Raw genomic sequence first — 15,040 nt, forward strand, 5'->3', positions numbered from 1 at the left:
TCTAAACTGTTCAATGGCAGTGTAACAGCTGTGACAGGCATGTAGTACACGCATGTCAGACAAAGGTCCTAAAGCAAGTCGTAGTCAAAGATCTGCACTCTGTATGATCAATTATGTGAGATGTCTACTGTAATAGCAGCTACAATGTGAAGTGCCATATCGAGCAGTTACAAACAATATAATTGTAAAATGAAAGAATAAATCTGCAGACCATCTGCTCTTGCTGGAGAATAAAACTCGAGCCATCCAGAATTATTTGGGGAAACCATTTACTTTGAGTTATGTAACAATTATAAACCAAACCATAAACAAAAAGAAGGAAAATATACATATGTGTTTGCACTGTGTGCACACAAGGCCTTTTACTTCCACAGCTTCTTGATCGACATGTTCTTCTCGCTGTCTTTCTGCATCACCTGGTGAAGAAAACGGGGAACAGTCTTAATAGGCAGGTCCTGGCAGAAACATTCGTTATACAAGTACAAGAATGAAACTTAAATATGAGGTGAGGGATTAACTTCATTCCACTCAAGACAAGAGGAGGATGTGAAGTTTAAATATTTTTTAGACAATAAGTAGGTGGATACAGGGCCAATGGTGTTATAATACGACAGATGTCTGAGCCAGTACATGTGAATTGTTATACAAACCTTCGCCACAGCCATCTCAAAGTCCTCCTGGGTGACGTGAACTCTCCTTTCTCTCAGAGCGTACATCCCTGCCTCTGTGCAAACACCCTAAAAAACACAAAAGAAAATTAAATAAAAGGCCAGCTGGTGCTAACTGCTACCGTTTAGCGGGCCAATTCTCACCTTAACCTCGGCACCAGAGGCTCCAGGCATCAGCTCTGCAATCTTCCTCAGATTAATGCCACGCGTCAGGTTCATCTTCCTGGAGTGGATCTTCAGAATGTCAAGACGGGCCTACGGGTACAGAATTAAGATATGCTCAAACACAAAACCCCCTGCAGCATGTATAAATATGTGTATATACTGTGCAAGTGACTACCTCTTCATTTGGAGGGGGGAACTCGATCTTCCTGTCGATCCTGCCTGGCCTGAGCAGAGCCGAGTCCAGGATGTCAATACGGTTGGTGGCCATGATGACCTGAGAGAGAAAGTGAATTTTAGTCCAATTAGAATAAAACATGGTTTTTAGAGTACTTGGGATAATTAAGGCGTATAAATAAAAAAACTGCTAATGCTTTTAAACTGTGTATTGAGAACAAGCCAATGCTTTAAAGAAACAGTAACACTATAATCAGTATAAACATTTCATAAATGGTTTATAAACACACTAATGTAGTTGTAAGCAGATATAAGTTTGTTTGCACACGAAAGCATGCATAATAAAGGATTCATGTAACTATATAATAAGAAATACATAGAAGGGTACTCTTACTTTAATATTGAGTAAATACATGAAAATTAAAATAAAAAAAAATCATTTCACGATGTGTGTGATACCTTGATGTTCTTGGTGGCCTCAAAGCCGTCCAGCTGATTGAGCAGCTCCAGCATTGTCCTCTGCACCTCACTGTCGCCACCTGAGCCGCCCTCCAGGCGAGACGACCCGATGGAGTCGATCTCGTCCATGAAGATGATGGAGGGAGCGTGCTCTCTAGCCATGACGAACAGCTCACGCACCATACGAGCACCTGGAGGGAGGAAGACAGTGAGGAATTGAGGTCATACAAGTAGATGGTTTCTTCAAAAATGAATCAAGAAAGGAATCTGATGACAGTATTAAAAAAGGAGAGACAAAGGAGCTCACCCTCTCCAATGAACTTCTGGACCAGTTCAGAGCCGGACACCCTGATGAAGGTACAGTCAGTGTGGTGGGCCACAGCTCTGGCCAGCAGGGTCTTCCCTGTGCCCGGGGGGCCATACAGCAGCACACCCTGCACACATTCAACGCAAAACAGAAATCAGAATCAGAACAATTAGTTGATTGTCAGAAACTACTATTTGACAATCTATTTATCGTTTCAGTCACTTTTCAGGCAACAATGACAAAACTATCCGCTTTATATAATTGTAAACTGAATTGTTTGGGTTTTGGACTATTGGTCTGGCAAAACAAGACGTCTGAAAGCATCACCTCAGGCTGCAGGATATTGTGATGGGCAAGTTTTACAGACCAAACAATTAACTGTGAAGATAATTGGCAGATGAATAGATAATGAAAATAATCGTTAGTAGCAGCCTCACATATCACTGTTGTTAAGATCTTTGTATCCCAAAGAAACCTAAATAGTCTTTTTTTAGCTGGACGACGATGCAGTTCAAACATTTTCCCAAAGGGTTTTGCTAGAAAATATACTCAACCCTTAGAGATACCTGCAATCGCTAGATGTGAATAAACCAAAAATCAATATAAACAATCTCATACAAAGCAACAATATGCAGAGTGGCCAGAGACACTCCTTTATATGAGAGGCCAGGGTTTGTGTCCCAGTGACGCCACCATATCTGCCTTGCTGAAATGTCTCCCTATCAGCTTCAAGCACACCTTTGTATATGAACCTGAACCTATTCTCTGACCTCCTAACAAACGAGGCAAGAAGAGAGAAATGTCATTCAAGTGTTCACTCAGCTCTCTTGTCAATCACCCACCTTGGGCTGTGCAATGCCTAAAGCCTCAAACAGCTCTGGGTGCTTGACAGGCAGCTCAATCACTTCCTTGATCTCCTTGATCTGCTTATCCAGGCCACCAATCATTTCATAGGTGGAGTCCGGCACCTTCTCCACCATCATAAGGGACACCAGGGGGTCCACCTTATTGGGCAGGATCTTGTGCAGGGTGTAGCTGTCGTTACGCAGAGCCACACGGCAATTTGGAGTCACCTAGTGCAGAAGTGACAAAGGGATGATAGAATACTTCAGGTTTCAAGTTTCCTGACATGAAATCCTCCTTTATCTTAGCAACTAACTGTACAGAGGAGCAAATATGGCTTGTTTGATTCGTTATTCAGTCTTGTGCTATGGTGGTTACAAGTGAAAGGCATAATGTTTGTGAAGTTTAATTTAAGTACTCATTACTAAGATGACAACAACTATAATACTAACATCATTGATGTCAATGTTCTTGTCCACATCCACGACAAATTTTCCTTCTGGATGCACCTGAAAATAATGAGGAGACATATTCAATTAAACTGTCAAATGGTAATCAAAATACAGTGTGCTACAAAGTAGAAGTACACAGCATACCTTGACCAGCACTTTCTTTTTGTCCATGACCCTAACCACTTCTCCTACGTAGGACCCCTGCTCCTGCAGTAGCTGCAGCTCCTCGCGAAGGAGACGCACTGGGAGACAACAAGTAGAACTTTAATATTTTCACCCATGGGAAAAGTTTCTGTACAGCTTTATATAATAGAATTAGATAATATTTTAAAATACACTGATATTGCAGTAATGAAGAAAGGTGTACCTTTGGCATTGAGCTCATTTCTCTGTGCCTGCAGTCGTCTGAGATTCTGGCTCTTATCGTTCACTGTCAACTGTTGAGAAAACAGCAGTTCAGGATTGACGGCCAAGCAGAAGCTGTGCAATCTGAGTCACATTACCGGCTGAAAGTTTGCAGGTATTCGTATTGTTATCTTACCTGCAATTCTTCTATCTTAGACAGGTAGTACTGTCGGAGACCCGAGCCACCTTTACTCTCCCCCATCTCCATCTGTCAAAGAAAAAAATCATCAACCTTTAAAAGCACAGGCATCAAAAGCAGTAAATGAGATCTCTACCATCAGCATAGAGTAGGGATGCTAATGGCTGCTGTCATTATCGATTAATTTGTTGAATATTGTTTGGTCCTAAAAAGTCAGAAAAATATGAAAAACGTCCATCATTAGTTCCCAGTATTGTCTTTAATTTTCATGTTTTGGCCAACAGCAGTATAAACGCTAAATATATCAAATTTACAATAACATAAAAGCAGCAAAAAGCAGCAACATTTGAGATACTAGTTTTTGATTGATTTTAGATAAAGACTATTTAAACAATTACTCAATTGCTGTTGGTCGACTATTAACATAACTAATTTATTAAAATACTAACCAAGTCTTTTCAAAGTAATGCAAAATCACATAAACCACACGAATGTAACTTAATGAACATCTGTGAACACTGACTTGCAACTCATCGAGCCTGGTTAATGTTAGTAGTGCTAAAGCGTTCACACAATTATGGTAACGTTATCAGTAATCAGCAAAATACCGTTATCCACAACCAGTTTGTACAACAATGCAATAATAAAATCGGCTGAAAGTTAACGTTACCTTCCTCTCCATAATTACTTTACGTTAGCCAGTTCATCTGCTAACTTGCATTAACGTTAAGTTAGCTACTGTTAGCAAACTGACATAGATGACGTGACGCTTAGTGATTCTCAAACTATACGACATTTTGAGTTGTATTTCGCAACTGCTACATATCCTAAATGTAAAAATAGAGAAGACTGTTGCCGACATACCGCTGCCAGTCATTCAGAGTTGCTAGCTCAAGCTTGCTATACACACAATTGACAGTGAGCCTTAGCTAGCCAGTTCGTTAGCTAGGTTAGCTACAATGAGACAGCAAACCGGCAGCATACTAAACATTTATTGTTTTGAATGAAGTGACATTTCACTTTTTACAGCACAGTCGCACAACCCTTTCTTCTCACAATTGAATTAAAGAAACTATTCGAACCAAAGCATTATAGTAACTCCTCTTTGATAATACACCAATAAAACCAACAAAACGGCAGAAAAATACACCTACATGATCAATCCCGTCCACCTCCATGTTGAAATTTTCGACTTCCGCTTGAGGAGAGGCGTATTTCCGGAAGACTTCTTCTTCGGGGTATTTTAATAAGAATATATGCTCACATCGCCACCTACAGTCTTTCTTTAAATAATACACATTATTTTTCAGTTCCAGCCGTTAAACGTGTTGCTTTAGCTCTCAAAATCGCTCCTATGTAGCCGTTAACGCCTTGTAATACTTTAACGCCAAATGAACGCTTTCTAATTGAGTTTCAAAGCTTGGTTTACTCATACAAATACATACATCATTTAACAACACATTTAATTTAGTGTTAACCTTTGGTCACATCTTTTTTGTACCAGTCTCACTTTACAAGCGGAGACGCGGGTCTGTGAGGAGTACAGGACGTATTTGTCTGCCGTTATTTGAGGAGTGGTAAACACGTCTGAACTGTCAGAGACAGGTAAGACCAGCCATACCGGTTGAAAATGCTGCTCTCAGAGGAAGTTGTGCTCCAACCAGCCCTAACATGCTCAATCATATGACCCCAGCTTTTATCATACAGCTGAGGCTGTGCAGTAAACGACATGAGCATAAACATACACCATTAATAATAACACCTTGAGCGTATATTTTATATAAATTGTGCCTTTTTTTGAATAGGTTTTATATTGTGAAAAAATACAGTATAACAAACATTTGTAAGTATATTTATTGTAGAAAAAAATCCTCCAAATGTATAAAAGATAAAGGCTTTTGATTGATACACAACATGCAAACATTTTTAAAAAAAAGAGGCTGTACAAAAAATATTTGTACAGTGCCTTCTTCACAAAACAAATTTTGGCACAACTATATCCGCTAAAATGGAATGTTTAAAGAAATTCAGGAGATCCCGTCAAATACAAAACCTTAACAAAACCATTTGGTGTATCGTTTAGTTGACATGCTACAACTGCATTCCCATTTCATTAATACCAGTCAACCTTCTTGGGAGGTATGGATATTACAGGAAGAACGCTGCAATCCAAAGAGCCTGCCACAGTTCCTCTTCCTGGCATTAAAACAATGACAAACCCCAAATGAACAAATGAAAACAGCATGTAAACATTCAAGAAGTACAAAAAAAAGCTGCTGACTTACAGCTGGACACAGTGAACTCTTGTCTTTGAACAAATAAGGAATTCAATCTTTTCCCAAAGTACAGCTTTCCTGGAAATCCTGCTTTCTTACACAGTGAAGAAAGGTTTCATTTCAAATGACATACCCAATACAAAAAACAGCAGCTGAACTTGTAAAATGAAAAAGCTTATTAGTTCCTATCTTAGTCATAAGACATCGTAAGTATTCCTACATTTTTGTAGAATATAATCCACATTTTCTAAATGTATTTTTGAAGTAACATATATATGTATATATATTTCTGGTGTAAAATGTTTAAGTATGGATATATATTTTGCCATGAAATGCTCAATTCTACCATGCCTCCCAATTTTTGTTTTATTGAGATGTTACCAGACATCAGGTATTGTTCCTTTCTAAAGGTTATGGCTTATAAATGTGAAGGTAAACAGACACCCTTTCAAAATAGCACACAAAGTGATGGTGAAGACCATCTAGACATCACCAATGCTTAAAACGTTTTAAGCATATTGTACCATAAACAAAACATATTGCAAAACAAGGCAAAGATTATTTGAACAGGCTCACAATGAGAGACAAGGCAAGGCAAACATATTATTAAGGTAATCATCACTTTGGTCACATATACTTATACTTTGTTGATTTTAGAATTATTATCTATAGGACAGAAAAGGCATGCATCCCACTTTACGGTTTGTCAGACAATGTCACTGACAATGGCTTTGTGAACTTTTAAGCTGCGACATTAGCTTATTTCTTTCCAATCTAATTTCTATTGAGTAGACATTAACATTTGACGAGTAAGATGGCTGTGACTCCTCTGGAATATGTCTTTAGGTAAGTCGGATACCCAACACCTGCTCCAACTCCTGTCTCCTCTGCTGCACCTGTGACAAAAAAGGGATATTAAAACTAAAAACAATCTACTGAAACCTAACAATAAAACATGTATCAAACATGTACACTGTTAAGCAGTGCAATAGGCTGTGTAATTCCTTACTCTGGAGTACACATATCTGCCCACTGCCTCTGGTACCCAGGGCGCCTGGTAGAACTCAGTCCTCCTCTCCTCCTCTGGGTTTCCCGTCACATCTGTCATCAACTGGTGAAAAAGAAATGCATCATTGAACACGAGGAACCACAACTTCATGAATGCAGAAAGCGGTTTCCCAAATGCCAAAATAATGTTTTAGAGAGCGACTTATACATTGTCAGTTTGCTTTGGAAGCACTGAGAGAAGGTTGATGGATTATTGATTCAATTAGCAGGCCCAGAACCTACTAGAGGGCATGCTTGTACAGGCATTGAAGTCTCTCCATTTAATTTGAGCAAACAATGCTGTAATGTTGTTTAGCTTCCATCTGACTATTGAAGCTCTGTTTTAATGTCTATACATTCCGTTTGTTTTGGCACAGGTACGTCGTAGGTGCAAGGAGGTATGGGCTTTGCCATCACATACAAAATAGTTGTATTTTAGAGCATGTTTTTATTAAATATTGGGAAAGCTATGCCGGGAAATGATTCTTTTCACATGAAAAAAAAATGCTCCAAAAGTATTCTGGAATAAAACTCTTCAGATTTGGGAAAGCGAAGAACTGATATGACATTTGTACAAGCCATATAAGCTTAGAGACATGGAGGAGAAGAAAGTTGACAATAAGTTATCGACAGTTCGACCTAATTGACACATATTTTGTAATATTTTGACGAATCTTTTCTTAAAAAAAGAAAATACTTTGAACTGTTGTTGGTAGATTAGAAACCATGAAATGTAATTAAGTAATACTATGTGTAAAAGCAGAATATGAAATGAAGACTCCTGTGTGTGGGCAAATAGGTACAGTAAGTTAGTGGGGGGAGCAAATGTTTACCTTCAGATCTCTGCTTTGAGACTTGAGCCAGTCTTGGATGAAGTCCTGTGGATTATTGCTGAAGCTCAGCATGAAGTCTCTCTCAGTCTTCAGCTGGTTGATGTACTCGATCGTCTCATGAATCTGAATACAACCAGTATAGTAATAGATAAGACATTTTTCCCCTTTTATTACCGTTACCCTAAAAGCCAGTGAGGTGCAGGCTCTTTGTGATTGATCGGCAGGCTTTACCTTCATCTCCAGCGCAGCAATTTCCTGTTGGTTGGTTGTAGAGGACAGGAAACTGTTCATTTGGCCCTTCAGTGGATCGTCCACCTCCACATCAATGTCATAGCACGCTGTCTTCTTCTGATCTGTGGGGTCCACACTGCTCAGAGAAGACAGGGAGGAGGAGACATGTTGATGCAAACTTGTAAGAGCAGAGAAGGAATGAAGATTAATGACTCAAATCATGACGCTAAGGAAATAAAATGAGCAGCTCATGTAAATGCTTTGTGGTTGAAAATGAAAGACTAATAAGCAAAAACTTTTATCTTTGGAAGAACAATACATGAGAACAAACACAGACAGAGAGATAATGATCCACACTTCCCTACCTAATCATGTGACTGATAATGATGGGGTCAGGGTGCTGCAGCAGGCCCGCCAGCTTCATGGGAATCTCAGAGAACCTCATGCGAGGACAGCCGAAGATCTGAACAGCATTTGGTTAGAAAACAGAGCAAGTTTGATACACTAGAGGTAAAGTTTTGTTGTCACTTTGTTTCTCCACAAGCGTTAAAACATTAAAAAGCCGATAAAATACATGCATATCAGCTGTCCTATAAAGTCGATGCGTACCTCGTACAAATTCAAAGCAAAATGATTAATTTGACTGTGTAAATTATTAATTCAGGGAACAAATTAGGTAATTGTGTGCATAAATTTATTCTTGAAATGAATAATACATGCCCTTAAATTACAAATCATGGTAGGTCCAACGGATGGTACAAATTATGTGTATGAATTACTAGTTTGAGGGAAAAAATATCTCTGCATATTTGATATAATACGTATGCAAAATGATTTTTAAAGCTTTTTCAAATGTCTAGGCAACACTTTGAAATGGTTGCTTAAGTGGTGAGCTAGCATTTTACTGCTCCACTACCTGTCTGAAATAGCGGTTACAGTTGATGTACTCCTTCTCGTGACTATCCTGCAGCTTGTTGTTCTTGATGTAGAGCCAAAGAGCTTGCATGATGCTGGCCCGCGTCTGTGTGTGCACACCGAGCAGACGAGCCAAACGCGGGTCCAGTTTGTACTGAGGGGGCTAGAAAAAAACAAAACAAAAAAACAACACTGGGGCAAGAAAGTATTGGTTAAGCAAGTAATACCATCCAGGCATACAACTGTTTGAGATGGTAACTGAGAAAATGGGTGGTACCTGGTGGTCGAGCATGAGCAGAAGGGTGCATTTAACATTCACGTCGCCGGGCCTTTTGACCTGGAAACCATCGGTCTCCTGAGTGGTGGCCATTCTGTGCCACTGAAAGATAAAATTAAGAAAAAAGATCAGAGGTCCAATTAGAGCTAAAACTAAATCTACCCCACCCCCCCCCAGCAAACACGTACAAGCAAATGCTCCAACACAATCATTTCGTATTTACTAGCATAAATACTTGCTTTCACTGCTTGCTCTTGTGTGCAAGATACTCAGTTACATAAATTGGACTCTGCCAAGCTGCCAAAACATGCTTTTTGATGTTAATAAAATAAAATCAAACTGATATTTATAAAGGGCTGTGGGATGAATTCAAACATAAGTCACACAGGGTTGGACTAAACATGGTGGGATATCTTCCAGATTCAAGGGCTCTTCATAACCCCCGCCTTAACTGTCAAACAAGCTCAGACAGGACCGGTTCCAAAAGTTTGAATGATTCCAGCTGAACTCCACTTTTCTGACCAGGGCTGAAAAATGTACTGGGGTTGGTGAACCAACAGCAGTCTCTGAACTTTTTGGTGTCAGTGTGCCTAAAATGTTGCGGGGTGGTTGCGTCAAATGCCTTTAAAATGATGTCATACCTCTACTAAGTGGTTGTCAGGTCCATAGAGCTCCTTATCAAGCTCGATCACCAGGCTTTTGAAGAAAGATGAGAACTTCTTCTTCTGCTTGCCAGGCTAGGAATAAAAAGCACATAAAAGAGTATGAAAAGACAGAGGAAAAAGATTGCTATCTATCTATGTCTTGCTATTGTGCTGTGTCAGTCTGTGCAGCTGCATTGTTTAGCTCTGACCACATCGGGGGTGGTGAAGGACAAAACTGTAGACAACTAGAAAAAGCTGTTGCCGCACCCCCGCCCTCTCCTCAGTCTGTTTGCACAACATGACCCCTTTTACTCCTTCCCTCACATTGCTTTTCTTTTTCTGTTACTGCATGCAAAACTCCTACACATGCCTCAACCAATGAGCCATGGGAGAAAAATTAACAGACATGAAAAAAAAAATCCTCCTTTGTGTGGCCCCAGATGACACAATGAGTGGAGCTGGAATTGATGGAGGGAGGGGAGGCATATCAGCTCATGGTATGTAACGGCCAGTGGTTTCAATTCCTCCTTTCAAAAGGAGAACATGAGCTTGTGTGTGAATATGTGTGAGTGTTAGGAGTTGTGGGGTGGAGTGGGGAGAGCTGTAAACACACATCTGGTTGCATGGTCTGAGCCAAGGACACAGGCCAACCAGAGCAGAGTGGCTGAAGCTTTCAGAAACACAATAGCAGAGACTGAAATACTTGGGAGTCACACCACACTGGGACGATGGTGAAACAGAGCAGGAGGGTTCAAATGTAACGAGAGCGTTATTCACTTACTTCCTCCAGAAGTTTGCCCTCCACTCTCAGTTCCCACGAGGACATCTTCTCTGCCTCCTCGCCATCAGGCTTGCTGGGGGTGTACGTGTTAGAAATGTAGATCCTGAGCTTGCGTTTTTGCTGTGTCATAGAGATGAACAAGCAGGAATATCAGGTATCCCAGTAAAAACTGTTGCTCAAACCAAAATTAAAGGTGAAAAATTTGAAATAAAACGTTATAATCCTTATAACATTCATGAAATCAAACTCACAAACATTTTTATACTATTTATGGGCGGTATTTTTTTCTCCAAAGCCATTCAATGTCTTCGTATTCTGTATTTCCCTCAATATATATATTAGTTTTTATTGTTAGTGGAGGGGTCTGCCATTCCCACGCTCTATTTAGATTGCCTACTTAAGCGCGAGGGATTTACAGGAAATGATGCATGCATGTAATCCAGTGTTAATGTTTTGATCAGCCTTAGTTTACTGTTCACTCTCCTGCAGCCATATCAGAGCTGTATGTATGTGTTTGCGTCAACAAAACATGAAGAGGTACCATAATGGGCTTCTTGATGGCTTCTTGAATCTCCATACGCTTTCGGGCGATGGTCTGATCCAGTTTCCTCTCAAAGGCCAAGAGATCCATGTAGGCTTGGGACTCTGGGACCAGGTCTCGGATCTAAAGAGCCAACAGCAGGACATGAATATTAAGGAAACAAAGCCAACCGTAATCAAGTAGATGATTCAGGTGCTCATAACTTTCTTACCCTCTGTGGGAGAACCTTGTCGGCCATCTTACGTCTTTTTGGCCTAAATCACACAGAAAAGATGCGTAAGTATGATATGTTTATTTTGCCAAAAAAAACACACACTTGAAATGCCATAACCATATGCTTTCTCTAAAATATAGAGGATCCACTGGCTGGAAATATTACTTCGTCAAACAAGGACATACTGTACTATGTTGCCAAAGTTGTTTCATCATTTAGCATTTGCTTTTTTAAAAGTACAACCTTCATTAACCAATTTATAAGAACAGGCCGCTCACTGACACATACAAGATTAGACCTCATTCACTTCCTTTGATTATTAATTATGTGCCAAAACTTCATAGTGTGATAACAAAATCTTGGCCAGGGCTATCTCTTCATTAAGTCCCCAGAATGAGCACCTCAGGCTGCCACTTATCATTGGTACTGACTTCATAAAAGCCGTTTTGTTTCCTAAATTAAATTACATAGTTCCCCCTCATTATGACTAAATTTAACTCCCAAGCTCGTTAATCGGAATTTAGAACATTGCCTCTTGCCCTGCGGCCCACTAATCCTCCAAACTGAGAATTGTGTTATGAGACAAACCTTTTAAAGACAAGAGGTTCATTGTGGAAGGAACTGTAAATGCTGCCTCACATCATGGCTCGCTACATTTATAAGCGTGGCATCACTGAGCAGTTTGAAGTCAAAAATACCCACTTGTGTAAGCAAAGGCCAGTCATGAGATACTCTCTCCTCGTGTCTGTGTGATCTGAGCTGTGCTTTTAAATGTACAGAAACTTCACAAACAGGCTGCAGAGAGAAAAACACATCCTGAATGAAGAGTGGCGTTGTTATATTGTTAATGAGCCACACTCTATTATCCACTGGATTTTTTATGACTATTTGACTACAGTGGTGTTATGTATGAAAATAAAGGTTTTTACCATGAGCTATAACTTGAATAATATTTTCAAACGGATGTAATTATGTTCATCCACTTTCATAATGAGACGTTCCTTCTTATACACAGCAGCTGTTTATAAAAGTAAGCAAAAATAACAATACTATAAAGAAATTTGTTTGTTTTAATTTGTCAAAATTAGAAAATGGAGGTTTTGTATCTCTAAGTTCTGGAAAAAGGAGCAAATGTGATGTGCATAAAAGAGTCAACAGTATTTCATTGTTACTGTTGTTACCGTAAAAAGGGGCCTGGGAAATTTTAAGTAATTGTTGAGTAGATCAGTTAATTGGTAAAAATCCTAATTGATTGATTGAAGTCATTTCATAAGTAAAATGCCGAACATTTCAATCGTAAATTGAATGTATTGTAATGTATTCTCACTTTTTTCTGATTTTGATGCTCAAACAATTAATTGAGAAAAGAATCCACATATTAAATCGACTGAAAATGAAATAAGTTGCAGCCCTATTTACAGGAAAGTGAAGTCAAAGTCTCAGGCAGTGCCATTCCCTGATTTGGCCCCAGGCTGTCTTGGTCAATCAACCTTGGCATTATTCCTCTGCCTCTCTTCTCCTCCTCTCACACAAACACTCTCACGCCTCCGCAGTTTACCCTCGTCTTAGGCCTCCCAGTGCCTCTTGCTGCTGGTGTTGATGCTGATGAAGGAACCGCTTCCTTGAGGCGTCCATGCTTGGAGGCCCCATGCCTGGCCGCATGGACATGTTCCCACCACCATAAGAAGGACCAGGCAGCTGACCCCCCATTGAACCCAAGGGGCCCCCCACTCTGTTGGGTGGCATCCCTGAGCGCTAGAGAAAAGAAGGGAAGCTGAAGCTATGATTTCAGGTTCATAAGAATTTACTGAAAAATAACATTGTTGTGTACTCAAGTTTCTTTCTCCAGATCCTTTCTAGTACTCACTGTTTTCCTTGTTAAAATAAGAATGGATGCTTTGATAATATTTTCTTCCAGCAGTACTGTTTTACAAAAGATGGGTCCCAATATGACGCTGATTTTCATATCAGATTTTTCTTCTGCTAGGTCTTGGACACTTTTTTGCAGATCATTAATAAAATATATAGTTTCCAAAGTGTAAAAATGTTTGTTGATGTCTCAATCTTTGTCTTGTTTTACAATGCAGTTATAGTCTGAAATAAAACAAATTCGCCAAATTCATCGCCAATGTATGTGAATTTTCCACCTTAACACTGCTGTCTTAGCAAATATCTCAGCCCATCTGGTTCTAACTGACAAACGTAATAGTGCATGTTAACTGAAGACCACATGAGGCTGCAGATGGTGGCAAAACTGCGGTAGTGTATGCGGACTTAGCTCTGACAGATGGTGGTGATGATATATTTACTTTTGTTTTCAAGCTCACTAACAGGAGGCTAAGGGCAGGCACGTGTTGTTCTCTTTCACACATGCGCAAATTTTAATCAAAATCAAAATATATGTATATAAAAAAAAGGTACAAAATGATCAATCACTATAAACGCCATATTAGAAATGTAACACTCAATTTATTGGCGGCATCAAGTAATTACACAGCCTTTTCAAACGCGGAAGTAGTGTCCACACCTTGATATTTTAAGGATAATGAGCTTTAAGGTTATTTTTTTGATATCTACTTCAAGTCTTCAACTGGATATTTGTTTAATTCCAAATTTAGGGCCGCATTTACTCTTAAAAGCACTTTAAGAAGCTACAGTAACATTAACTTCAGTCAGAAGTCACCCTCACCTTTCGTTCAGTACCTTTCCTTTCCCTATTTAACAAAGAGAGAACCAACCTGCGGGTATTGGGGAGAGTTGTTCATGCTGCGGGGGTATCCCGCCGGAGGTTGAGGCATGCCTGGAATTCTCATGCCCGCAGCATGCGCAACATTCATGGGGTGCACATTCGGATTCATCGGAGGACCCGTGAAGCTTCCTCTTGATGCCATCTTCTAGATCCACAAGTGGTTAAAAGTAACAAAACTTCTACCAAATTCCTGTCCAAGTACAAGTCTGTCAACTTACTAAATGAACAAGGCAACAAGTCCTGACAAGTAGCTGACAAGCTAACTACAGTTACTTTAAATGGGGTCGGTTTGAGGTTTGACAGCAAGCACACTGTCAACAAAAAGCTAGCTAATGTTAGCTCGTTTTCTACCGTTTCAAGTTCCGGGATTGCCCCTGCCTACAACTGCTTGCTATTTGGACACCAAGTGGTGGCTGTTGTTTGTCATCTCCTCCCCTTGTTCTTAAGTCGAAGCATCGCTAGCCAGCTATTTGTGAGGCTAATGAAAAACACGATAACGCCTGACTTACCACAAAACTGAGTCGAAAGTAATAACAAGTATTCTTGTAACTGCCTACACACACAATGCAAAATGCTGCATTCAAAGATGTAGGACATTTCGACGTTCCAAATTTCAGCGCAGATTAACGGTAAATCATCGCCTAATGTAACGTTTGCCCTATTAGCGAGAACACATTAAAAATGATGCTTAGCCTCAAATTACTTTTTTTAATTGTGTGTTTCATTAAAGCCTGTATTTTCTATGACTAAGTCCTAAGATGTGACATTTATGGGCACTGATGCTTGATGCACACTCTTCATTTTGCCATATTGTCACTTTGTTTCTACATCAAAACTGCCAACCCCAACATATTTTCCTGTCAGATTCCAGTAATGATTAATGCAATACGACTTAAATATATGGTAATGAACTGACCTCA

General features: G+C 39.7%; 2 protein-coding genes across 2 annotated transcripts; both read right to left on the minus strand.

Moving 5' to 3' along the window:
* Positions 1-252: 252 nt before the first annotated feature.
* Positions 253-4,797, minus strand: psmc5 (proteasome 26S subunit, ATPase 5). The gene is made up of 12 exons (XM_070926608.1): positions 4,767-4,797; positions 3,610-3,681; positions 3,436-3,505; positions 3,213-3,310; positions 3,069-3,125; positions 2,616-2,846; positions 1,774-1,900; positions 1,467-1,657; positions 1,009-1,107; positions 813-923; positions 651-737; positions 253-416 (listed from the first exon to the last, which is right to left on the minus strand). Exons 1-12 carry the CDS (start codon positions 4,788-4,790, stop codon positions 363-365), a joined length of 1,221 nt encoding a protein of 406 aa, XP_070782709.1. The 5' UTR covers positions 4,791-4,797; the 3' UTR covers positions 253-362.
* A 692-nt stretch (positions 4,798-5,489) lies between these two features.
* On the minus strand, positions 5,490-14,619 carry smarcd2 (SWI/SNF related BAF chromatin remodeling complex subunit D2). Its single transcript, XM_070926755.1, has 13 exons — positions 14,110-14,619; positions 12,930-13,126; positions 11,369-11,411; positions 11,158-11,280; positions 10,617-10,736; positions 9,833-9,928; positions 9,192-9,293; positions 8,916-9,077; positions 8,365-8,462; positions 8,000-8,135; positions 7,769-7,891; positions 6,898-6,999; positions 5,490-6,784 (listed from the first exon to the last, which is right to left on the minus strand). Exons 1-13 carry the CDS (start codon positions 14,260-14,262, stop codon positions 6,731-6,733), a joined length of 1,509 nt encoding a protein of 502 aa, XP_070782856.1. The 5' UTR covers positions 14,263-14,619; the 3' UTR covers positions 5,490-6,730.
* Between the last annotated feature and the right edge of the window lie 421 nt (positions 14,620-15,040).

Source organism: Enoplosus armatus, chromosome 20, assembly GCF_043641665.1.
Source record: "Enoplosus armatus isolate fEnoArm2 chromosome 20, fEnoArm2.hap1, whole genome shotgun sequence".
Classification (NCBI taxonomy): Eukaryota; Metazoa; Chordata; class Actinopteri; order Centrarchiformes; family Enoplosidae; genus Enoplosus; species Enoplosus armatus.